Source organism: Panthera leo, chromosome E3 (genome assembly GCF_018350215.1).
Source record: "Panthera leo isolate Ple1 chromosome E3, P.leo_Ple1_pat1.1, whole genome shotgun sequence".
NCBI lineage: Eukaryota > Metazoa > Chordata > Mammalia > Carnivora > Felidae > Panthera > Panthera leo.
Window position 1 is genome coordinate 8,759,932 of NC_056694.1, and position 25,264 is coordinate 8,785,195.

At 62.2% G+C, this 25,264-nt stretch overlaps 1 protein-coding gene across 3 annotated transcripts; it reads left to right on the plus strand.

Annotated features, from left to right (window-relative positions):
* SH2B2 (SH2B adaptor protein 2) lies at positions 1-24,554 on the plus strand. 3 transcript variants are annotated; one of them, XM_042921713.1, is made up of 9 exons: positions 1-152; positions 12,781-13,544; positions 16,566-16,667; positions 18,370-18,461; positions 19,756-19,847; positions 19,930-20,094; positions 20,584-20,792; positions 23,301-23,472; positions 24,043-24,554. In XM_042921713.1, the coding sequence occupies exons 1-9, from the start codon at positions 107-109 to the stop codon at positions 24,384-24,386; spliced, it is 1,986 nt and encodes a 661-aa protein (XP_042777647.1). In that variant the 5' UTR covers positions 1-106; the 3' UTR covers positions 24,387-24,554. The 3 variants fall into 3 exon arrangements, with proteins under 3 accessions (XP_042777647.1, XP_042777645.1, XP_042777646.1); XM_042921711.1 differs by having other exon boundaries at positions 22-152; positions 19,933-20,094; XM_042921712.1 differs by lacking the exon at positions 1-152 and adding an exon at positions 1,738-1,980.
* Positions 24,555-25,264: the final 710 nt, after the last annotated feature.

A 25,264-nucleotide genomic window follows, 5' to 3' on the forward strand; every position in this document is an offset into this window, starting at 1 on the left:
ATGGGTCAGAGTCACCAAGCAGCCGGCTCCTCCTCGCTTCCTCCTCCCTGGAGATCAGAGCAATTGTCCTGCCCAGGGCTCCAAGTCCCAGGACCCTCCCTGGCCGATGACAGCCCATCAGCAGAGCTCAGCTCACTACTTGGAGGAAGCAGGTTAGTCCATGGGGGCCAGGCCCTCCCATCTCCCAGAAGGGTGGAGGGGGACCATAGCCAGGCCACCCACACACACTCCCGCAGCTGTGCCGGCTTCATTCATAGACCTCCTGGTCGCCAGCCAGGAGTACAGGCCTCTGCACAGCTCCAATCGATAGCTGGTCCACGTCTAAGCTTTCATCAAGTGTCTGTTAGCCAGGTCCTGCTGAGGGGGCAGCTGGTCTGGGTGTGGAAGGGAAGAGACCAGGTACCAGGACCTCGGATGAGACCCGACTTACTTCAGCACCCCTGAAGAGGGCAGTCCAGGGCTGGGGGGCAGAAGGTAAGGGCTCCAGGCCAGTCTCCACCTTCACCAGCCCAGTGCTCCTCTCTAGGCCCCACCCTTCCCATCCACAAGATTGGGATAAAAACCTTTCCTGGCCTGTCCTGCTTCCTTGGAAATCAGAGATGTGAAATGGCTTTGAGAAAGGTTAGAGGGCTCTGTACAAAGATCAGAGGTCATTATGGGTGGGAAAGGACAACAGATGGGGGCACTCTCGGCTAGTAGGGAGACCATGGCCGACCACAGAACTGCCAGAGGTGGGGCTGCGGAAGGTTTAGTAAGGGCAGGGAGAACTGATCTAACCACCCCCTGCAGGGGTGGAGGGCTTGGCACAGGAGAGGAGGGGAGAAGGAGTTCCAGCACCCTCCTCTCCCCGGGAGCAAGCAATAGGTCTGATCTCTGAGCTGCCCTCCCACTCCCCCTGGACCCCTGCTAGCCTCTTGGAGGCCCCAGCTTGTGAGGGGTCAGTCCATAATTGCTCCGCAAAGACCAGCAGGAGTCTGTTTTCTTAGCCAGAGTGGCCTTGGCCCTAATCTCTGCCTTGGGCTTTGGGGGCTGCAGAACCCAGCAGGGGTGAAAAAGCCAGGGCTGTGTCCCACCCTCATCAGCCCCATTTGACCTCTGAAGATCTCTCCGGGAGCCCTCAGTCTCCCCATCACTGTGAAGGTGCATAGATGGGCCCCTGCTTGGGTCTTCCCCGCCCTCTAGCCCTTGGGCTATTTCCGGCAAGGGGAGGGCGGAGAAGAGAGGGCGTGGTGCTCGCCCTGGGGATTTATGAGAACCAGACGTCGACTTCCCCTGTTGCGACATCTGGGCCTCCTCGAGGCTCCCATTGTTCCCGAGGCAGAGGGGTCCAAGACGGCGGCGGCCCCCGCTGGAGGCCCATCTCCAAGGGGCGCCTACGCCCCCATACACCCCACTATTCAGGCCACCCACCCGGACCCCACCCGCCGCGCTCGCGGGGCACGCTTCCGCGAGGGGGAGACTTTCGCCCCAAAACAGGCGGCTGCCGGCCAGTTCCTAAGTCCCTGAGCCCCAGCACTCTGTCGCCGCCGCCGCAGCAGCCCCACGGAGGCTGACACCAGCAGCGGGCGAGGTTCAGGCTCCGCTAAGGGCTGGGGGCGCGCCGGGGGCGGGGCCGACGCGGCCCGAGGCGGGCGGGGGGCGGGGCCCGCGCCGGGGGCGGGGCCGAGGAGGCGCGCGCCGCGCGGGCGGGGGGCGGAGGGGGAGCGGGCGGGGCGCGCGCGGCGCGGGGCTGAGCTCGCAGCGCGCGGGGCTCGGCCGCCGGGACCGCCGAGCCGGGGCCGCGCAGGGCCCGCGAGGAGCGCACGAGCCTTCGAGGTTGCGGACGAGGGAAGGAGGAGCCGCAGCCGACGCCGGCGCCCGCCGGGAGAGAGCCCGAACCCGCCGCGGGCCATGAGCCGCCGGGCCCCGAGAGCCGGGCCGCGGTCGGGGCAGCGCTCCGCCGGCGCCCCGGCCCGCCCGGTCGCAGCTGCGCGCCTGTAGGTACGGCCTGCTTGTCCTCAGTTCCCTCGTCCATTTCCCCAGACCCGGTCCGTCCCTGAGGGCGTGCGTGTGTGTGCGCACGGCTGCCCGGGGAAGCGCGGCCGCACGCGCCCTGGTCCGCGCGTGTCGTCTTTGTGTGCGCGGGTGGGAGGGAGCGCGACGGAGGAGATGCGTCCCCAGCGGGGACCCACTAGCCGATCCCCTCCCGGGCTGGGCGGGAGGGGCCGAGCCGCCTCCGGAGCAGCTGCGCCCCCGCCCCCTCCTAGGGCCCAGGCCGAGTGGTGGGGCGAGCTCAGCGGGCCCCCTGGAGGAGGGGTCTCTGGCCCGGGAGCGTCGCAAGGGAGACCGAGACTCTTCCCTCGGCTGCGAGGGCGGGGGGCGGGCCCACCTGGAAGGAGGGTACGAGCCCCGAGAGGACCCTATCCAGTCCACAGTCACCGGGCCGGCACGCCCTCCATTGGGCCCAGGCCATCTTTCTCACGGTCCCCAGTTCGGCCCGCCCACCCCGGGAGCTCTCCGACCGCCCTCGATAGTGGGGAGGACCGTGGAGGGTGCCCGAGAGGCCGGCTCCTTTAAGAAGGGGCGGGTTCATGCCCTCCATTCAGGCCCTTCGGCCTCAACCATTGATGAACCTACTGGCCGCGCGGGGCCCGGGAACCGCGCCAAGGCCAGGCAGAGGCTGGGACCCGGCCCGGCCCCCATCAGCCCACGAAGTGAGGTCCTCAGAGGGAGAAGGCTACAGTGACGGGGGTCCGTTAGGAACCGCGCAAGGCCGATCCGGCTGCCAGCCTCAGGAGTAACTGAACATGGATAAGCCAGAATCTGTGTTCACACCGACTTGGTGCAGGGGAGAACCTCAGGGGTGGGAGTCAAACCTGGGTTGACCCCTACTTCTGCACTTTGAGCCTCCATTATCTACCTTGTAAAATGGAGACTGTGCCGCCTATCTCCTAGCTGGTGGACCAGTAAGAGTTGTCCGCTTCAACACAGGCCACCGGTCGTGGGGTGAGTGAGGGCAGCAGCAGGAGGGAGGGGAGGTTCCCCTAAGCTGTCTCTACCGGGGACATGATCTGAAACCTCCCCGACTCTGCCCCCACTTTAAACAGATCTCTTCCCTCCTAACCTCCCTGCTCCATCCAGGAGGCCGTTGGTCAGGGGACTGATTAGAACCTTCTAGCTCTAGGAACTTTGGGAGAAGTCTGGCAGTAGGGGCAGTGCTGGGAGGCTGGCGTGAGTCAGGGTGTTCATGGGGGTCTGGAAGGCAGAGTTTCCCACAAACTGTTCCCTTTTACTCCTCTCTCCCCCTAGAGGGCATGAATGAATGATGGTGGGCAAGAGATTCCGAAGCAGGTTAATGGAATGGTTCGAAGTAATTGAGGGTTCATCTGTGCATGCTTTTCCTCTTACCTACTGTGAAAATTGTGTCTAAATTTTCTAAACCCTTCCTACCTACTTAGTGGGTCTCCAAGGAGAATCCATACATACATACCTAAGGGTGGTATTCCACCAAGGCTGAGCATTTGGTTTTGAGTCGATGTGCCAAGCTGAGGGCGTCCTGCTGGTTCTCATGTAGTCTTTACAATAACCCTGTGGGTCTGTTACTATTATTACCACCATTTTACAGAGAAAGAAACAGTTTAAGGGAAGTGAAATGACTCGGCCAGAGTCACTCAACCAACAAGCCAGGCCTCCAAACCACTCGTGTCTGACAAAAGCCTGGCTGTTCCCTCTTGCTCCCTCTTCTATCCTGGGTTGTAGGGAAATGGGGCGTAGGTGTCTTGAGCCTCCCGGCTGCTGTCCACATGGGGTTCTTGGTCCAGTCTTGGAGCCCACCTCCCTTCCTGCTCCTCCTTTGTTCACGTGGCTCCAAGGGCAGGGTCAGCCTTGGAGCCTTGGGGAAGTTTCTCTTCCCTTCTCACCTGGCTAGGTCTGTTTTTATGTCTGCACTCTATCCCAAGGGAGTGTGCCTCCTTGTCTAGAGGAGGTTACAGCCAGCACCTCTTTGGGCAGAGCATCAGTGTGTAGGAGTATAGTATCTTTTGACTCCTCTGGGTGATGCAGGATTTGGGCTCCCTTCTCCAGATACTTCGGACCCTCTATGTATAGGGCCCACCTGGGGGTGCGTATAACATCTGCTGGGGGTTCATGGTCTGGTGCTATCGCAGAGGGGCAGGAAAGGGAGGGTGGAGGCGGGGACAGGACAAAGGGGGCGTTCCCAAGGCCTCCATAGGCTCAGTGGCCTGGCAGCTACTGGGGCAGAGGAGTGGGAGCAGGCGGGGCAATGCCTGGCTGGATGCTGAGACTCCGAGCAGAGAACAAGCAGGGGTTGGAGGACGAAGATGTAATAGAACTTGGAGGTGGTGAGTTTGAGGCGCCTGGTGATCAGCCAGGCTGGGAGTTCAGGTGCTTGGAGAAAGACCCAAGGAAGCCGTATAAGCATCTACGGTACCCAGAGTATCTCAGAACTGAGGGGAGGTACTGAAGGTCTCAGGAGTCACTGGTATGTGTGTCATGAAAAAGCCAGAAGGCAGACAGGTGGGCTGGGTGGTGGGGGTTGAGAGCGTCTCGCAGGTTTCAGGGGCCAGGCCAGGGAGGTCTGGGAAGGGTATGAATCCGGACCTAGGTGAGATCCATGGCACTGAGAGAGAGGGAGAGACCTTTGAGGCTTAGGCCAAGGCTGGAGAGGGGGTGCCCCCGCTCTGTACTAGTACAGCTGGAGCCATCCCAGCCTGCATTCCACCTAGAGCCTGTCCAGGAACTGTCCAGCACCAGGTGCTCCTGAAGAAAGATGGGCTTCCCTCTAAGCCCCCCAGGCCCCAGCCTAGCTTATTGTCCTGGGCCCTGCTGCCTGCTCTTCTGACTTCTGTTTCCTGCAAGGCCCAGCTCTGGACTCCCCTGCCCTCCACTCTGTCAGAGTGCCGCTTCTCACGGCGGGCATCTCCTCTCGGGAGGCGGGGCCTAGGTCCCCCACGCCCACCATGAATGCCCTCAAAGGAGAGCTTCCCAGGGACAGGGCCCTGTTGTGAGTAGCACATGCTGCAGACAGGTGCGAACTCTGCTGGACACTCCCTTCTTGCCCATTCTGTGACCCCAGACCCACCAGCATGGCTGCTGACATTAGTGGGAAGCCAGCACACATCCAGTGAACGATAGGCTAGTCACCTCCCTTCCAGCAACTTAATTTCTTCATCTGTGCAATGGGCAAATCCTGTCTTCCTGGCCGGGAAGGTGTGAGGGGAGAAGGGTTTGAGGGGCATCTTGGGTGGCTCAGTTGATTGAAGGCTGACAATCTGACTTGAGCTCAGGTCATGACTTCACGGTTTGTGAGTTTGAGGCCTACGTTTTTTTAAACATTTTTTTAAATGTTTATTTTTGAGAGACAGAGTACGAGTGGAAGAGGGGCAGAGAGAGAAACAGACACAGAATCCAAAGCAGGTTCCAGGCTCTGAGCTGTCAGCACAGGGCCCAGTGTGGGGCTCGAGCCCATAAACCACGAGATCATGACCTGAGCCGAAGTCGGACGCTTCGCCGACTGAGCCACCCAGGCACCCCAAAAATGAATAAACATTTTTTAAAAAAAGAAGAAGAAGAAGGGTTTGAAACAGGGGCATAGCCCAGTTGGATGTGGGTTCTAGGAAAAGACCTTGGCCACACTGTAGAGCCTGGATTTGTTGGGGGTTGGAGGGGTCAGTGGGAAACAGGGAGGCCAGGGAGGAGGCCTCTAGCCATCTGCTCAGAGCAGTGAGAGGAAAAGAGGGAATGGATACAGAGCATTTACTAAGTAGAGGCAGAGGACTTTTGATTTTTAAACCATTTACTTTTTTTTTTAAGATTTTTTTTTAAGTTTTATTTACTGAGGGAGGGAGGGAGGGAGGGAGGGAGGGAGGGAGAGTGTATGCGGGAGAGACAGGGAGGGGAGGAGCAGAGAGAAAGGGAGAATCCCAAACAAGCTCCACATTGTCAGTGCGGAGCCCCACACGGGCCTTGATCCCACGAAATGTGAGATCATGACCTGAGCCGAAACCAAGAGTCAGACACTCAACCGACTGAGCCACCCAGGCGCCCCTTTAAAATTTATTTTCAAGTAATCTCTGCACCAGGTGTGGGGCTCAAACTCACAATCCCAAGGTCAAGAGTTGCATGTTCCACTGACTGAGCCAACCAGGTGCCCACCCCCCCCCCACCCCCAGTTATTTAATCCTGTGATGGCCCTCTGAGCCCTTTAACAGATGAGGAAACTGAGGCCCTAGGAAGCTGTGGAGCTGGGATTCAAACCCAGACGCACTGGCTCCCGATCTCAGGCTTTTAACCTTCTCCACTGTCCTGCGTGTCAGATGATCAGATGTGGACGCCCAAGCAGTGGGGCCTCTGTGAGGGGGGCAGCTATGGAAGCCCCAAGGACTAGGGGTCTGTGGGTCCCAGAGTTCTCCCAGGGTTGGGGGCATCAGTGGAAGCCCGGGGGCTCAGCAGAGGGTTTTCACCACCCCACAGGGGGAAAGGCCGGGAGTGTATGATAGGCGTGGGGAAACCCTGGGCACAGAGCTGCCTCCCAGCGCTGCTCCTCAGCATGGGCCTTGGGCCAGGAAGCAGCCCGTGTGGGAGAGCAGCATGGTTGTTGGTCCCTTCACGGCTGTAGAAACTGATGCTCAGAAAAGCCAGGACCCGGGTGCCTGAGCAGTTAAGCGTCCAACTTGGGCTCGGGTCATGATCTCATGGTTCGTGGGTTCGAGCCCCACGTCAGGCTCTGTGCTGACAGCTCGGAGCTTGGAGCCTGCTTCAGATTCTGTGTCTCCCTCTCTCTCTGCATCTCCCCTGCTCACACTCTGTCTCTGTCTCTCTCAAAAATAAACATTAAAAAAAATTTTTTTTAAGAAAAGCCAGGGCCCCCTAAGGGAACCCCCCCCCCACCGCCACCCACACAGGGCCAGAATCCCAAGGGCTCTTAACCTGCACCTGTCCCTGTCACTAGCCAGAGCGCCCTCCTCCCACACCCACTCTGCAGCAAAGTCCCAGCAAGTTCGAGGTTGTTAAGACCAGAAATCACACCCATTTCTGCCTCTCCAGGGTCGTGGGGTGAGCACGGATATTCTGTGTGGGGAGGGCGGGGAATTCCAGCCACCTCCTCCCAAGGAGGCCCTGGTTCAGAGCCTGCCCCAAGAAGATGAGGACGCGTTCTGGGGGTGGGTGGGGCGGGGACTAGACTCTAGAGCCAAGGCCCGAGGCCCCAGCAGTGACGCAGAGAATGTGCCCCATGTACTCTGAGCCTCCGTCCGCAGGACAGACTCAGGCAGCCAGTAGGCGGACGGCACCTCTGGCTGAAGGAACAGCCCAGAGGTTGTCTGCATCCTGTGAAGGGAGGGGTGCAGAGGAGGGGCTGGAGGGGACTGTCCCACAGAGGCCAGGAGGTCAGCTGGAAGGAGAGCAGGATGGAGGACAGAAGGAACGTGTGGGGTCGGGGTAGCCGGGTCAGGAAACCCGGAGGAGAAGACAACAGTGGGCATGGTTGAGGCCACGTGAGGCCTTGTCTCCTCTTCTGGTGCTGGGGGGCCCTCGGTAGAGACCACAAGCTTCCCCAGCGTGAGTGGCTCATGGCGGGGGGAGGGGAGCACTGCTCACCTGGTGCAAAACCGAGCGCCCTTAGTTCTGACCCTCACCACCCCTTCTGGCGCTTGGCCGTCTGGGTGCTCTCCAAGCACGGAGCTGAGCGAGGGTGCAGGCGAAGGGTCGAGGACCTTGGCGATGAAGGAGCTTGCCCCCAGGACACCTTTGCAGGGTACTGGGTGGCTAGTTTGCGCTGCAGGGCCGCCTTCCCTTCCCTAGGGGCAGACTGCCTTCCGTGATGGTAAAACCCCCAGCTGGGGCTCCCACAAACAAGGCCGTGAGGCCCCTGCAGGTCGTGGGCCAGGCCGGTGCCTCCTGTTCCAGCGGGGCAGAGGTCCTCCGCGAGTTGGATCGATTGGTCGTCAGCCCATTAGCGGGGGTGGCCAGGCTGCCTCATCAATATTTTAAGGCATGACCTGGCCGTGGGGTCCGGAACTGCGTGTGGCAGGGGCTGATGACTGGCCTTTTTTCTATTCCAATTGTGAGTGCTATTTTTACTACCGGAAGGCCAGCCGCCCCCTCTCCCAGGCGGCTAACCGGGTGGGGGTAGGGTCTCCCATCTGGGTTCCTGGCCGCAGGGTTAGGAGAGTCCGTGGCTTGGAAAAGTGACAGGCAGGGACTTGATTAGGCTTCCTCCCTGAAGCCCCCTCCCTTCCCGCTCTGGCCCTGGTGAAATGAGAACGAAAACCAGGAGCCAGACAGGCCGGCTGAGCCTCGGAAACCCCCGGGTGATGGATCAGGGGAGGGTGGTCTACCTGGGTGGGCACCCTTTGTCTCCAGCCCCAGTCCTCAGAGAAGAAGCAACCCCTGCCCGTCCCTGGTCCCAGGGGGGTGACAGTGAGGCCCCAGTCTTCAGTGTCCAAGGGCCGTAACAGTCCCAGGCCTTAGAGGCCACTGCCCCAGCGGCCCATTTTACTGGTGGGGAAGCCTGAGGAGACACAGAGCCTGGCCTGAGACAGAGCCCAGTCCTCTAGTGCCCTCCCGCACCGACTCAGCAGGTCTCTTCTGGCTGTATGGGGCCACAGGAGGAACTGGGACTCTGCCCATGGAAACAAGAGGGCCAAGGACCACAGGGACCATGGGAGCTCGGGGAGGGAGGGCCAGTGTAGGGAGAAGGCTTCCTGGAAGAAGAGGTTTTACACAGTCTAAACACCAAGTAGAATTTGAGTAGTCAGTAGAGTGAGGACAGCTGTTCAGGCAGGAGACTGGCACAGGCCAGGACCAGGGGGCCACTGGAGGAGGGAGAGCCTAGGGCCATCTGGATTCATCCATAAACCTTCCAGGCGAGCCAGACAGTGGGGGCCAGGGTGAGTTCATCCACCCTGCTTCCAGGATCGCTGAGGTCTGGTCACCTGCAGAATGGGAGAGGGCCCCATCTCATTCATTGGGTGACACTGGCTGGTCCCTGGAGAGGGCTGGAAAGGCCTCCTGACTGCACCCGAAGTTAGGGAGGACCCCGGCTCTGCCCGTGGCCGCCCATGGACTATAACATTGCAGAGTCCGCCTCCTGTGCTGTCCTTCCAGGAAGGGACACCCCTTACCCCGTTTTAAAGTGAAAAAACAGGCTCAGAGGTGGGAGTCGTGGTCGTCACTCACCCAGAGAGCAGTGGGGTCAGGCTTTGAGCCTAGGTCGGCCAAGATCCCTGCACTTGGTCTCATCCCCTGTTTTGGCTCCGAGGGCAGTTCGGTTGGGGACAGTACCTCACTGCTCCTGCCAAGGCCGAGGCCTCTTCTGTATGGCTTGCAGCCTTCTCTTTGCAGACAGCCACGTCTGGACCTCTGTCTCCCTGTCTGTAGCTAGTGTGGGGCTCCCTGCTGGCCCTGCTGTTTGTCACTTACCTCTCCATGCCCAACCCCTGTCCTTTCTATGTAGCCCTGGCTAGACCCGGGGGACACTGAGCCCCATAGGCTCCTGGCCAGCGAGCAGGGGTGGGTAGGGGAGATCAAGGCAGTCCAGTCTCTGCCTAGGACGTGGCCACAGCCACCATACCCTTGACAGATTCTTCTCTTGAGGTCCACCCCTATCTCCAGTGAGGGCTAGCTGGGACCCACGCTGTGAGAGCCTCCCCTCAGGGCCCCATGCCTCCACTCTGTCCCCTTCAAGCAGCAGGAAGAACAGGGAGGACCAGGGATTGATGTGCAAAGAGGCGCACCGGGACTGATTTCCTCCCTGCGCCCCGTTCCCCTGTGGGGCAAACGGGTGTTCACATTCGGTGCTGGATTCGGTGCTAGCCCTTCCCAGGCTGCTGTGTCATCCACTCTGACCGCCCTGATGGTACAGGGGGAGAAGTAGGGAGCACTCCCACCTGTGGGGAGCACAACCACACGGGGTAAGTGGATGGGCTTGGAACAACAGGAACAGAGCCTCACCGGCTTAGCCGCCGGGCTTTCTCCCCACTCCCACCCCCAAAAACGTACCCCCTCGGCAGGTCAGGCCAAGGCCTTGTCTCTCCACCTTCCCTGGAGGCCTTGCTGGTAGTGGCAGGTGTGTTCCCACCTCCGCCCTCATTCCTGGCATTATGACTCAGGCCTGTCTTCTGCCCCCAAGGAGTGTCTATGCCGGATGGGGGGGGGGGGGGGCAGACGTGGAAACAGACACCTGGAGCACCCTGTCATTGGCACCTTTCCCGAGGGGCATACCGGAGGGGACTGTGGGAGCTTGGAGGAGATCCTCATGCCACATGGGTGGGGGAGGTCAGGGAAGGCTTCCTGGAGGAAGTGCCCCTGGATTAATTATGGGTGCCTCAGCCCCCGTTCTCCCCCAGCCCCTTCCCCTATGTCCCGAAAGTCAGCCTCCGAGTTATTGTTCTTGCCTACAGTGAGGTCACTCTTTGTTCTCCTCCCTCTTCACTGTCATAAAGGCCATCGCAGACCCCACCTCCTCCGGGAAACCCTCCTAACTCCTCGCAACCCTCTTCCGCAGTGCGGGGGCAGCAGTCTCTGAGCAGACCGCTGGTTTGGAAAACTGTCCTCTGTGCTAAGTGCCTCATCAAGTGGCCCGTTTCCTCCCTGGGGCTGCCCTGTGGTTATTGACTTCAGATCGATGGCCGAGGTTGCCCCAAGGTGAGAGGGAATTCCCACAGTGCCCTATGGCCCAGAGGCCCCGCAGATGATCTCACAGAAGTGGGGCAGCTATTTTTACCAGGCGTTTAATTACAGAGTTTGGATCCCAGAGGAGAGATGAGATGATGCTCCCAGGAGCTGTGAGGGAAAGGCCATGCTGGGTAACGTGGGGATCCTGGGAAGACAGGTGAGGGCTTGACCCTCTGTCTCAACTCCCCTAACACCAGGCTGGCCCCCTCAGACAGGGGCTCCCCAAGGCAGGGCAGGACCACATTACCCCACTTATTCTCCACTGGTAATTTTCACCCTGGCCTGGGGTCAGGGGTGGACTACGTACACACAATGAGCTTGCTCTGTGCCCCCACGGGTGATGGCCATCTTGGGGGACAAGGAAGCAAGGCCGCCCAAATGACTGGCCACACCAGTAGGGTGGCGATTCAGAGTGATGAAGGCTGGATGGGCCTGGGAGCAGGAGAAAGCTGGCTGACGAGACAGCTGGGATCCCTGTGTTGGGGCCTCTTCAGGAAAACCAGGTTTGGATGGGAGCTCTGGAGGGAACAGGATTCTAGAAGGTGGGAACACAATAGAGAGTGCAGGCTCCGGGGGTGGAGAGAGACCTGAGAGGGCAGTGCCTTCGGTGCCAGTATGAAAAGTTGGTTCCTACTTTTCTTTTTAAGCTTCTTTATTTTGAGAGAGAGACAAGAACAGAGCATCCAAAGCGGGCTCTGTGTTGCCAGCACAGAGCCCAATGTGGGGCTCGAACTCACAAACCGCGAGATCATGATCTGAGCTGAAGTCTAACGCTTAACTGACCGAGCCACCCAGGCACCCCCAAATCGGCCCTACTTTATCCATACCAGGTGACCCACGAGTCCTGGAGTCAGGGTGAGAATCCCCGGTCGATCACTAACAAGCTGCATGTTCTTGGGCCCCATGCGAGGGCTTAGGCAGTGACAGCTGTGACATGCCCGTGGGCCAACGTAGGGCTCGAACTCACGACCCTGAGATCAAGAGCCGTGTGCTCCTCCAACTGATCCACCGCCATTCATTCAGTGTTTACTGCGCCTCCATGTGCCCGGCACTGGGGACACAGCCACTTGAAATACTGCATTCTCAGGGGAAGGCCGTGGCGGGCAGTTGGGGACAGGACAACACAACCAAGCAGTGGAATCAATGATATATCAGAGAGGATAAGCATCGTGGAGAGTAGTAAGCAGCCAAAGGGTGTGGAGACACCAGCACTGAGTGGAGCAGGAATCTTCCTTCCTCTCAGTGGAGTGGGAGTTGGGGAAGGCTGTTGGACAAGATGGTATATGAGCAGAAACCTGAAGGAGGTGAGGGAGTGTGGGGGTAAAGAATATTCCAGGCAAGTGCAAGAGAGAATTGCAAGTGCAAAGGCCCTGGGGCTGGACCCAACAGCAGCCAGAGCAGAGTGGCAGGAGATAAGCTCAGTGAGGTAAGTGGAGGCAGATCATGTGAGGCCTGGGTGGTTATGAGAAGGACTTCTACTTTTTCCCTTGAGTGGAATGGGAGCCAATGCAGGATTAGGAGCAAAGGAGGGACCTGATCTGTCTTGTTTTAGGAGTGATGTCTGGGTGGAGAACAGATGGTTCGGGGGTGAGGTCAGGTTCCGGGGGACCGGTGAAGAGGCTGCTCAAGTACTGGAGGCCAGAGAAAGGGTCACGTGGGCCCCTGGGCGGCAGCCTGGATGATGAGGAGTGGAGGAAAGGTTGGGTTCTTGGCATATTTCAAAGGCAGAGCAGAGCGGATTGCCCTTGACTTCTTCCTGCCCACCTGCCTTCGGAGGCCCTCGGATAGAGGTTAGCTTGGGATGCTAGACAACAGGAAGCTCATAGGGACCCCAAATCAAGGCACCTGGCACCCCAGCCTCTTTCACCAGCCCCAGAAATGACCTTGAGAATGCTCTTTGAAGGGTATGACTGGGGGGAGGGGGCTGCCTCCTGCAGACGCCTCTCTCTCTCTGCTCCGAATGGCCACAGGACGTTGCCCCCACCTCAACACACACACAGCCCCAGGGAGCCCTGGGGGGGGGGGGGGGGGGGCGGGGGGCGGGGAGAGGGGCCGAGTAGTGAGCGCTGTGGTCACAGGGTCACTCCGCACTCTTGTCGCCCACAGCCGCAGGGGGCTGCGATGGGACGGGAGCCATGAATGGTGCCGCCTCCGGCCCCGCCGCCGCCGCCGCCGCCCCCGCCCCGGTCCCCGACTGGCGGCAGTTCTGTGAGCTGCACGCGCAGGCGGCCGCCGTGGACTTCGCGCACAAGTTCTGCCGCTTCCTGCGGGACAACCCGGCCTACGACACGCCCGACGCCGGCGCCTCCTTCTCGCGCCACTTCGCCGCCAACTTCCTGGACGTCTTCGGCGAGGAGGTGCGCCGCGTGCTGGTGGCCGGGCCGGCGCCTCGGGGGGTGGCCGAGCACCCCGAGGCCATGGAGCCCGAGCCGGCGGGGCCCGCGGCGCTCAAGGCGGCGGCCTATGGCCACTCGCGGAGCTCCGAGGACGTGTCGACGCAGGCGGCCGCCAAGGCCCGCGTCCGCAAGGGCTTCTCGCTGCGCAACATGAGCCTGTGCGTCGTGGACGGCGTGCGCGACATGTGGCACCGGCGCGCCTCCCCGGAGCCCGACGCTAGCGCCGCCCCGCGGGCCGCCGAGCCCCCAGCCGAGCCGCGAGACAAGTGGACACGGCGCCTGCGGCTGTCGCGGACGCTGGCGGCCAAGGTGGAGCTGGTGGACATCCAGCGCGAGGGCGCGCTGCGCTTCATGGTGGCCGACGACGCGGCCGCGGGCCCGGGCGGCACCGCCCAGTGGCAGAAGTGCCGCCTGCTCCTGCGCAGGGCCGTGGCCGGCGAGCGCTTCCGCCTGGAGTTCTTCGTGCCGCCCAAGGTGAGCGCCAGCCCCGACCAGGGGGGCGGCTGCGGGTGCCAGGGGCTGGCTTCCGGGTCACACTGCCTGGCTGCCTGCCCTCCTCCGTCCTTCATCTGGGGCCCCTGGGTGGCTGGAGCCTCCCAGACGGGGTGACAGTGGCACAGAGAGGGTGCCTGAAATGTGTTGGTCCCCAGCGCCGCCCAGCCCCTGCTGGCCGGCCCTTTTCAGGCTTTGAAAGCTGAGCTTCTCGCTGTCACCAGCATTGCTGCTCACCTGAGTGCACCCGGCCCCTCCCCAACTTGGGCCCTCTCCCATGGAGAGCCCCCGGGGGCAGCTATGGGCCTCCTCCAGGGGGCACACCTGCCCTATTTGGAAAGTGGGAATCATTGTAGTAACAGCGGCCCACTTTCCAAGGGCACGCGGCCCTCCCAGGCCTAAGCCGGGTGCGAAGTCTCCTCCCCCGCCAAGACCCCGGCAGGGTGGGCATCGTGGTCCCCAGGTCACAGAACAGAGAACAAAGGAATGCTCAGAGAGGAGGTGCGGCCTGCCCAAGGGCGCACTGCTGGTGGGTGGCAGAGCCGGGCTAATTATACCCACCACCCTGGTGGTCCCTAGAATGAGGGAGCGTGGAGGTGGGAGCCGCATGTGTGCTAGGAGATTCGGAAAGGTGGGAGGTCGTGCTGGAGCAGCAGCTGGCAGCATCCCCAGGAACCACCCAGGCCCTCAGCCCCCACCCCAGGCCTACTCTACTCCCAGGCACCTTTAGTCACCCTGAGCCTCTCGCCTTCTCCATCTCCCGGTCTGTCTCTCCCCACTGCCTCCTGGCCTCTCTCCACTGGAGGTACAGGGCGTGGGCTCCCCGAGGCTCGGTGCCCACGAGCTGCGTGGACTCTGGAGAGGTGACTTCCCAGGGACACGCTTACTCCCTGAAGAGCTTTCTCCTTGAGTCCAAGGACCCCGACTTCCCGAGGGCTTTTTCCCCCTGCCAGGCCCCCACCGTTAGGCCCCTGAGAGAAATCACTGACCACTATGCCCAGCTCCACCGCTTGTCAGACCGAGGCCTGGCAAGTGGGGGGTGGGGGGGCTGGGGCTTGCCCAGAGTTGCCCAAAGGGCAGGGGCAGAGGCCCAGGGCTCCAAAGCCTCTGGGCCTGAGTGGCAGTCACAGCTGCCTGGCCATAAATAGCAGTGTCTGCGGCCCTTGGGGGGAGGACGTACAGGAGATGGGGCCTCTCTGTTAGTCTCTCTGGAGCCCACCATTCACCAGTGACAGAGGGCAGAGCTCCTGAAGGGTCACTTTCCCAGCTCTGAGGAAGGCAGACGGGTGGGTTCCTAGCCCCTGATCTGGCCTCAGACCCTCCTTTTTCCAACGAAGTGTTTGTGAATTCGGAAGTGAACCCCATAGAAGGTAGATAATACTATGGTCAGGGCTCAGGTCAGGTCCCCCAAATGTGTTGGCTCCCAGGGTGTGTGAGCCCCACAGGGCATCCCTGCTGACACCCCTTCCCAATGCCTTTTAGTCCTGTTCACCCACCCCTGGGCCAGATCTCCTGCTCCTGGAGGCCTAGCTGCACCCTTGGAGCACAGGAGCACGGAGTCCGCGGCTTAGGGACTTTTTCCTGGGATCCTCAGACTTCCCTCTCACAGCCCCATGAGTCAAGTCTCTGGCCTCCTGCTCCCTCATCCTGCAGGAAGCCTCCTAGACCTCAGGTCCCCCCCACCATAGCCCTTTGCCAGGCCAGCCCTGGGGGCTCCAGGGAGCAGTGGGCCTGGCCCATGCTGTTGGGGAGCCATCAGGGAACCTGTACGTGCAGGACTAGATGGTCAACTTCAGCGGGGCAAGCACTGGATACTCTGGGAGCCCTAAGGAGGGGAAGCTCGGGCTGCAGAAGTGTCCACCAGGAGCAGAGCCCCCGGGACGGGCCTCTCCGGAGGCAACGAGCTGAGTGAGCAAAGGCTGGAGGTGCGACACAGCCTGACAGCTCTGGCCAGGGAAGAGGAATGGGGAGGTGTGGCTGGAGCGGGGTCAGAGGCCGCTGGGCCAGGACAGACGCAGTTCAGATGCCAGGCAGGGGAATCCAGCTGAAGCCCCCAGGCCAGGCCTGCCCTGCAGGACCACACGCCCCTGCTCCACTGGCTGGCACGATGGCCTGCCCTGGTCAGCCGAGGCCCTCGGTCCCTGCTCCAAGTCCCGCCAGCCTGCACCCGCTGGATGGCAGCCAGTGCTACCAGGAATTCCCATCAGCCTGCCCACCCAGCGTGTGGCCCTTCCCTTTCCTCCTGAGAAAGTCCCTATTCTGGAGCCCAAGCCCTGCCGGGAAGCCCAGTCTCAAGCCAGCCCGGGAGGACCTGAGGGCCATGGCCAGGAGCTTTGGAGCAGAGTGGGGCGGGGCCAGGCACAGGGTGGCCCTCCCCCGGAGACCTGATGGCTCACCTTGGTTAAACCCCACACTGGTCCCTTTTCCTCCCCCCCCCGGGGACATGGCCCTGCCCCGCTCCAGGAGCCCTGTTCTAAGTCAGGGACTCCAGAGCCAGGCTCTGGGAAGTCTAGTCTAAAGGGGGAGGAGAGCATTTTTTCCCTAAATGAACTAAGACAGACCAGAAGATCCCTCCCTCCATCACACACAGTCAGGGGGAATATTGTCTGTCAAACGTTCGTTTCAGAGATATTTTTACCTCAGCATGTATGTGCCGGGTCACGATGTCAAATCTATTTCTTACTACGGGTCAAGGTCAAAAATGTGAGAACCACAGATGTGGTGGGTAGAAGGGCTGCAGAAGGGCAGCCTGGGTGGTTTTCCCCTCAGGGCTCAGAGGTGGGAGACTCCGATGTCAGCTCCAGCTGTCTGTGACTTGCCCTGTAACTATGGGGGGAGGTCCCTTGTTTCCTAGAAACCCCCTCAACGTAGCCATCGGTGGAAAATGGAGTTCGGAGCACCTCTGTGCCCAGGGCTGCTCTGACCTCCGAGAGGTGGGAGGGCAGCGAGGGTGTCAGAAGGCCCCGGGTGACTCTCTCACCGCCCCTTCCCCTGGTCTCCCAGGCCTCCAGGCCCAAGGTCAGCATCCCTCTCTCGGCCATCATCGAGGTCCGCACGACCATGCCCCTGGAGATGCCAGAGAAGGACAACACGTTTGTGCTCAAGGTGAGCCCCACCCCCAACCTCACAGATCCTCTGGCTGCCCCAGGCCACCTCTGCTGAGGGCAGCACAGCCTGAGGCCGCTGCCCGGGTGGGGGTGGGGGGGCTGCGGGTGGTGAGGGTAAGGAGCCAACAGCAGGGCACGGGGAGGCGGCCCTGGTGGGGAGGCCCAGGACCCTACCCCGACGTCTAGCACACAGCTAGGACTCGAACCCAGGCCTGGGCTCTAGCACCGTGGGCTCTGGGTGTCACCCACCATCTGCCCCCCCCGCCCCATTCCCATTTCCTCCTGACCCCTCGAAGCTCCTCTGAGTTTCACTTCCTCGCCTCCCTTCCCCAACTGGAACCAGCATGTCCCCACCCCGCAGTCTGCAGCAGTTATGCAAATGCCCCTGTCACAGGGCACTGGAGTGTGGGAACCTGCCTGGCCCCACGGAGGGCACAAAGGCATTGAGGGTGGGCGGGAGGGGCACCCCAGTGGGTCTGGGGGCAGCTCGTCCTTTTTCCCAGGCTCCACGGTACCAGGGTGGCCCGCTGGGGTTGCTGAGGACACAGCTCCAGGCTGCCAGCGCTGTGGCCCTGTGCCTCCTCAAAGCACTGGAGGGTGTTTGTGAGGCCAAGTCCCCAAGGAGGCCCGGTTCCACCCACCCAAAGCTACATGAAGCTCCCACCCCCCTCTCTAGGCTCCTCGTCGGGTTTATGTTTTACTTGGCCCTGTTTGTTTAGTCACAAACTCCCTTATTCGTTTAGCGAATGTTTGCCAAGCCCCTACCCTGAGTCACCCCAGGCCAGGGGCCGAGAAGGTAGTCCCTCCCTGCCTGGCATTCTTGTCTGCTGGGCGAGACAGGCCCAGAGCCTCACTCCTGACAGCTGGCTGGCCACCGTGCTTCTGACTGTGCCTGGGAGCCCCGAGGCAGAGGGGCTCCCCTGCCAGCTCCGCTCCGGGCCTCAGTTTCCCCATCTGTCGAGACAGGACTTAAGCCCCACCACCACCACCAGCTCTAAGATGCCGGGAGTCAGCAACCGCGTTTTAACCGAGACGCACACCCTGCGGGCCGAGAGCTCGGGGCCTTGGCATCCCGGAAACCCGGGGTCAGGTCCCAGCGCTGCCACTGAGTGCTGGTGTGAACAAGTCAGCTGACCTCTCTGACCCTCAGTCTTCGCCATCAAATGGGGAAAACATACCGCCCCCCTCACAGGGCTGCTGGGAAGAGGGCCTCAGGTGACGCATGTGCAGAATTGCACTTTGGACCACGGCAGGGGCTTCCTCCTCCTCTCCGCCCCTCCAGGCGCTAAGGTGTGGGAGCCCCTCGACTCGATGTGCTGGGCCAGCTGGCCCTTCATTCACTTAAGGGCTGTGACACTCTTTTACCCCATCTCTGGGGTGCCAGGGTACGTCCCTTCCTTGGCCAGCATGGCTTCCTCAGAGGCTGCGTCCCCAGGGCCCAAGGAACCGTGGTCAGCAGGGCCGGACATCGCCCCGGGTGATCCCCACTGGCAGCCTCTGGAGGGAGGGGCTGCCGAAAGTGTGGCCGAGGCTCCACCCCAGGACCCTGACCTGGGCTTGGGCTGCTACCCGATGGTGACCCCGCTGTCTTCCCTGCTGCCCACACCAGTGAGCCCCCGTGATGGAGGGGCGGGATGAGCCATTTGTCCCGGAGTCTGGAGCCCTTGGCAGACCGGGACTCCTGGCTTCCCCCTCCCCAGGTAGAGAATGGAGCCGAATATATCCTGGAGACCATCGACTCACTGCAGAAGCACTCGTGGGTGGCTGACATCCAGGGCTGTGTGGACCCCGGGTGAGTGCCCCAGGTGGCCCTCAGATGGGTAGATGGGGTGGGGGCCTGGCTGGGTAGTACCCTTGGTCCCCCCTACGGGATGAGGTTTCCGGTGAGGGTGGGGGCTGAGCTTGGAAGCTGGGCTTTGCTCATGGCAGTCCTGTCCATGTTGGTGCTGCCGGCCAGGCTCACGTCGTTCCCCACCCCCAACAGGCTCCTTGAAGCCTGCTGCACAGGGCCAGGGCCTCGGGACCTGGGAGAAGGTTAGACTGATGCTTATCCCCACTCCAGGGTAGTCTGAGACCACTAGGAGATGGGCAGTGATGGGGAGAGCCCAAAGGGCCAGGGGTGGGGGAACAGAGGCAAGGCCCCGAACCCAGCCCTGGGGCTCGGAGAAGGCGTGCTGGTAGAAGGACTCACCTCTTCTGAAACTTAAAGGAAGAGCTGGCCTGAGCCAGGCAGAGGGGACTGCTCAGCCAAAGGTGTGAGGTGTGTGAACGCCTGGGACTTGCGGGGAATGTCAAGGCCTCCGGGTTGCTGGAAGTAGAGTTGATGAGGGCAACTTTGATGAGAGCCTGGGAAGTTGGGGGCAGCGGGGAGCCATGGCTAGTCATAGGCAGAGGGCAGCTACGGTCAGCTGTGTGGGGAGGAGCAGCAGGGAGGCTGGCTGCATGATCCAGGAGAGACTCTGAGGCCAGGAGTAGGAGGGGCAGGCTGGCCAACCCCGGAGCACTTGGCAGCAGCTTGTCTGGCTAATGGGGTGAGCCAGGCCCGGGGGGAGGGGCTGCTGCTTTCTAATTAACAGCTTCATTTGAAGAAGCACAATTAAAGGCCTGAGTGCCTCCCAGGCCCCCGGATCCCCAAAGTGGCTGTAATCCCTCCCTTGCCACCGTCCCAGCCATCTGGTCTGCAAACTCTTCCCCCAGCCCCTGTGAAGGTGACCCTCACTTTGCAGCATTTTCAAGCTGGCAGGGTCCCAGATGCCTCATGTCACGGACAGGGAGACAAAGGCTGGGGCAGGGAAGGGAGCCGCCCGGGGCCCCGCCTACCACTGTGCCCTGCCATCGTCTGAGGGACACCCCCTGGGGTCCCAGGAGGAAGACTGCACCCACTTGGCGAGCCGTCCATATGGCCTAGTCATGTACATGGTGGCCAGACAGTGAGCTGATGGTGTGACAGAGGGACGTGGAGGCAGAGGGACCCAGGCCAGCAGGAGAGGGCTGCCGTTGTCAGCCGGGGCATGGCTCCCTGAGCAGCCGGTGGCTGGGGTCCGAGTCCCGTGGCAGGACACGGTTGTGCTTTCCTGCCTTCACAGGGACAGCGAGGAAGACGCCGAGCTGTCCTGTGCCCGGGGGGGCTGTCTGGCCAGCCGAGTAGCCTCCTGCAGCTGTGAGCTTCTGACTGACGGTAGGTGGGGGCCGAGCTGGCGGGGGTAGCGGAGGGCAGGGCCGGAGGGGGTGGGTGTTCCCGGATGGCCACTTCTCTCCAGCAGGGGACCTGCCCCGGCCCCCAGAGACAACGGCAGCCGTGGTGACAGCTCCACACAGCCGAGCTCGAGATGGCGTTGGGGAGTCCCTGGTCCACGTCCCGCTGGAGACCTTCCTGGAGACCCTGGAATCCCCGGGTGGCAGAGGCAGGGACAGCAGTAACACAGGTGCAGTGGGTGTGGGGTTCTGTCCCCGGCCCTCCTTCCTGAACCCCCACCCCAGGCCGCAGAGGCCCCTGGACTCCCTCTAAGGCCATTCCTGAGCCTCAGAAGTCATGACATTTCACGCCACCGGGTCCAGTGCTCAACAACTCAGTAGGCACGTCCTACTTGACCCCTCCCACGAGCCCTGGGTTCCGTGGAACATGCTTGTAAAGGGTTGGAACCAGGAGTGGGGGACGAGGAGACTTGACTCGTTCCCAGGTTTGTTGCCGACTTACAGAGTAACTCCAGGATCATTGGTCGCCCTGTGCCTCAGTTTACCTCATATGCTGAACTAGTGGGTTGGGTTGGTGCCCTGCCCTGTTCTAAGATCATTCGAACAGCATTTTATGTGCAAATGCCCAACAGGCTGTTGCATCACCTCTCATTTACTTACCCCCCGCCACCGCCTCCCGTCCACTCCCCCATGCCCCTCACGCTGTCGTCCTCTCCCAGGGGAGGAGGGAGTGGAGGCAGAGCCTGAGGCCGAGCCTGAGCTGGAACTCTCCGACTACCCCTGGTTCCACGGCACGTTGTCACGGGTCAGGGCGGCTCAGCTGGTGCTAGCGGGAGGACCCCGGAGCCACGGCCTCTTCGTGATCCGCCAGAGCGAGACTCGGCCTGGGGAGTACGTGCTGACCTTCAACTTCCAGGGCAAGGCCAAGGCAAGTCAGGGCAGGGGAGGTGGCGCACAGAGGCCGAGTGGCCGGCTGGAAGGGAGGGGTGCTAAGGAGGTGCCAGGAGCAGGCTCCGCGGTACAGGCGGGGCGTGACTGCCCACAGGCATGCCCTCACCCCACCTGTATCCCCCCCCCCCCCCACCCCTCTGAGGGCTGCAGTCAGCCCCAGATGTGGCTTCTTCATTGTCCACATGGGGAAGCCACCCACGTTTTGGCTGAGCCCACAGGAGGCCGGGCCCTTCTGAGAGTTTAAATTTGACCCTGTACCTTGCGGATCGCTTACCACTGAGACTCCTGAGGGTCTCCACCACATTGGTGCAGAGCAGAGGTCAACCAAGGCCCTCCTGCCCCACCCACCCCCACACGGCTCTCTTCTTCCCTGCTCAGGTCAGTTCCCCAAGCCCTCCCGGGCCCCGGCTCTGAGCCAGACCGGTGGCAGGCCCAGGGTCACAGAACCGCACGCAGGTGGTGTCCTGAAGAGCCAGGCAGGAAAGGAAGAGGAGGAGGACTGGGCCAGAGGGCTGCCATGCAGGGTCTTAGGGCCGGGGGGTGCTCCTGACCCCACCAGCCAGAATAAGGGGTCAGTGACCCGAGGCATGCAGTGAATGGAGAATCCTCGAGGGGAAGACGAGCAGAAGGGAGGTCCAAACAGGGCACAGCAAGGGAGTGGCCGTGCATCCAGATGGGGGGGCTCCTGAGGAAGGGTACTGTGTGCTAATAATGACCTGAAGTGCAAAGGAAAATATGACAGAACGTTGGGGCGGGGAGGGGTGGTTTGTGGCTACAATGTGACCAGAATGGGCAGGAACCCCATCCCACTCCCCCCAACCATCCCAAGTTTCCGATAAGGAAACAGACCCGGCCCCGGCTCCTCCCAGGACACGGTTCCCGTCAGTCCCTGCTGGAGGAGGGGGCACCCCAGGACTCCTGCTCCAGGCCTGCATTGGTAGTCAGTGCCCCAACCCCTGGTTGGCCTGCCACAGGCCCTCCCCCGGCTCCCTGGGCATCTCTCCTCGGCAGCGCCGGCCCCGCCATGAAAGAGACGGCGCCTCCCCGGGGGACACCTCCTTGGAAAGCAGCTGCCCTTCCCAGTTCCTCTGGCAACCAGGCACTTAACGCCCGTCCCTGGCAGCCTGAAGTTTACCTTCCGGGCCAGCACTGCCCCACACAGACTCCCTGGAGGGCCTGGGTCTGACTCCTACCCAAGCCGGAGGCTAGGACCGTGTCCGGCCCCCTGTGGGACATCAGTGGGGGGAGGGAGTTGGGAGGTGGTGAAGCAGAGTGGGAGGCTCCTCTCCTTCCGAGAGCGTGACCCAGCCTTGAACTCACCCCATCTGCTGCCCCATCAGAGCAGGGTGACTGTCCAGCATTTGACGTGTTAGTCGTGGGATAGAGCAGGACCCCCAGCCTGCTGCTTGCACACCTCCTAGGAAGAAAGACCCCTGTCTTCCTAGACAGCTCTCTCCATCTTCGGGTAATATGTCCCGAAAACTGAGACGCTCTGCCTGGTCCTCTACCCCCAAAGGCCCTGCCCAGACTTGAGGCTATAGTAGGACCCACTATGCTTTTCCTCTCCGGCTGAGCCCCTGCCCTAGGCTGCCATTGATGCTCCCTGGGTTCGCTCACACTGTTCTGGCAACTTCTGGCCCTGCTGAGTGGCAGAACTTCCTCACGGGGCTTCTCTGTCCTTTAGGTAGGGGGCCAGGCCTGTTTCCTCTCCTGGGCGTACCCTGAAACCCTCCTGTCGCTGGCTCTCTTGCTACACCCTCCCGCCACCCCCCAGACAACCACCCTTCCTCCTGTCGTATACACATTGAGCAAAATAAGGCTGAGGCCAGAGACCTGTGGCTCACCACTAGAGACCACAGGCCTGTGTCTCCTCTCCCTGAGGCAACTGTCACGTGTGGGCTCCCCTGGAGACCCAGGAGGAACCAGCGCTATCCCTCGTGCTTCAGGGGCTCCTGCGACAGCACAATTGGGAAGCAAGATGTGGTCACTCCTCCCCAGCTGGACTCAGGGTTGTTTCTACCCTCTGGGCTTGGACTCTACAGGAATAACAGGCCGACCGCTCCCCGCTGGGGTGGGAGAATCACACAAATGAGTTCTCTTCCCAGCTGGGTGCCCTGTGACTGTGGGCGAGTCACTCCCTCCCAGTGCCTCAGTTTCCCCATCTCTAACACGGGGGGTGTATCTCCACCCTCGAGGGCTAGTGGAGACGAGAGATGGGGTGTGAAAGGCATGATGTGGGTGCGTCTAGCACAGGGACGAATGCATGGCTCCCTTCAGTCCCAGCCTGGCTCTGTTGCCCTCCTTCCCCACCCTTACTACAGGGGTAACCCCCTAAGAGGGGGCTCACGTGTGCGGTGTCCCCGCTCTGACACAGCCCCACGTGGCCTCTTCGAGACCTCGTGTTCCCAGTGCCCCCCAGAGGCGCTTGCGAAGCCGCTGGCTAGTCCAGGACCCCACCACTGACCACACCCACCTGTGTCCACAGCACCTGCGCCTGTCCTTGAACAGCCACGGGCAGTGCCACGTGCAGCACCTGTGGTTCCAGTCTGTGCTTGACATGCTGCGCCACTTCCACACCCACCCGATCCCACTGGAGTCAGGCGGCTCTGCGGATATCACCCTACGCAGCTACGTGCGGGCCCAGGGCCCCCCACCCGGTAAGGCTCCCCCAGTGGGCCTGTGTAGACAGGTGGGCGGTGGGCAGAGGGAGTCACCCACAGGTGGGCGCGGCACTGCCAGTCCGGGTCGGAGGAGCGCCAGGTCTTGGGGGGTTGGAAGCACTCTGGGCCATGGGGGTTGGGAGGAGACTGGCAGCCCGGGGCCAGGTCCGGAGTGATTCCGGGCAGGCGGAAGGAGGTCGCCCAGAGGCGGCGCTGCGGGGGTCCCTAGACGCCTGCACAGGTGGGGGTCCCTAGACGCCTGCACAGGTGGGGCTCGGTGGCGCCGAGCCGCTGAAGGAAGTGTCGTGTCGAGGGGGGTGGTGAGGGTGGCCAGCACGCGCAGGTCTGTGTGTACCTGGGACGTTAGGTACCCGGGGATGGGGGACCGGAGCCGGGAGACCTGAATGCGAGTCCCGGCCCCGGGTGTGATCCCAGGCTACCCGGCACTCCGCGTCCCCGCGTGACACGCCGGGGCTGCGGAGGGCTGGGGGGTGGGGGGTGGGGTGTCGGGGGGCGGTCGAGGGTGCCCGGGCCGGGCCCTGACGCGCCCGCGCTCTCCCGCCGCAGCCCCGGGGCCCTCGCCCAGCGCCGCGCCCGCGCCCCCCGCCTGCTGGAGCGAGCCGGCGGGCCAGCACTACTTCTCCAGCCTGGCCGCCGCCGCCTGCCCTCCCGCCTCGCCCTCGGAGGCGGGCGGCGCCTCGTCCTCGTCCGCCTCGTCGTCCTCGGCCGCGTCGGCGCCGGCCGCCCCGCGCCCCGCCGAGGGCCCGCTGAGCGCGCGCAGCCGCAGCAACAGCGCCGAGCGCCTCCTGGAGGCGGCGGGGGGCGGCGCGGACGAGCCCCCGGAGGCCGCGGCCGGCGAGGGAGCGCGGGGCCGCACGCGCGCCGTCGAGAACCAGTACTCCTTCTACTAGCCCGGCGCGGCGGCGCCAAGGCCCTGGGGCCCCCCGGACGCGCCGTGCGGCCGCCGCCGTACCCGTCCATCCCTCCGTCCAGCGGCCCCAGCCCGGCGCTGGGTGGGAAAAGCGAAGCTCTTCAGTGAAGACATAAATGTTATTAAAGAGCCTGTTTTAGGGACTGCACACGGCTCTCCTGTCGTCCTTTCTCCTGCCCTGGCCTCGGACACCGCTCCTCTGGGACTGCGGGGAAGGAGGACCGGTACCACACCGGGCATCCCCATCTCCTACACCTTCCCTATCCAGGCCCACAGTGGCTGGATCCAGCTGGATCCGGCTCTGCCTTAGGGGATCCAGCTCCCAGTCCGGCGAGGAGACGACCCGAAGGAGACACCGTGCACTAGGCCCCACAGCAGGGCTCAGGGAGACGGCCCCGGGGGGGAAAGGGATCGGGGAGGGGGCTTTATTGGAATTTTGGGTGAGCTGTGACCTGAGCAGACCCTTGGGGGGAAGAATGAAGGGTGGTGGTTGGGGAAAAAGGAGAAAGGAGGGGTCCTTTGATGCAGGGACTCGGGGAAGATGGTGGGGGCCTTGAATGCCAAGATAAGGAGTAGTCCCTGGCTAAGAGAGAATAAGAGTGTTCTTGGGGGTGACGGGGCAGGTTTCCTCCACATTAGCGCACTGGGAGGCTGAGTCTCCATCTCTGACCTAGGTTCAAACTGGGAAGAGGACTGAAGGCCCTCCCGCCCCCAGCCCCAGCCCATGCTTCCCTGCAGGCGGAGTTCCAGCTGTGGCTCCTGTGTCCCGACCACTGGAGGCACAGCCTGCTCAAGGTCACAGCACCCCAGCCCTCTGGCAATACTCCCTCTGGGGAGGATCTCCTTCCTGCTGAGCCA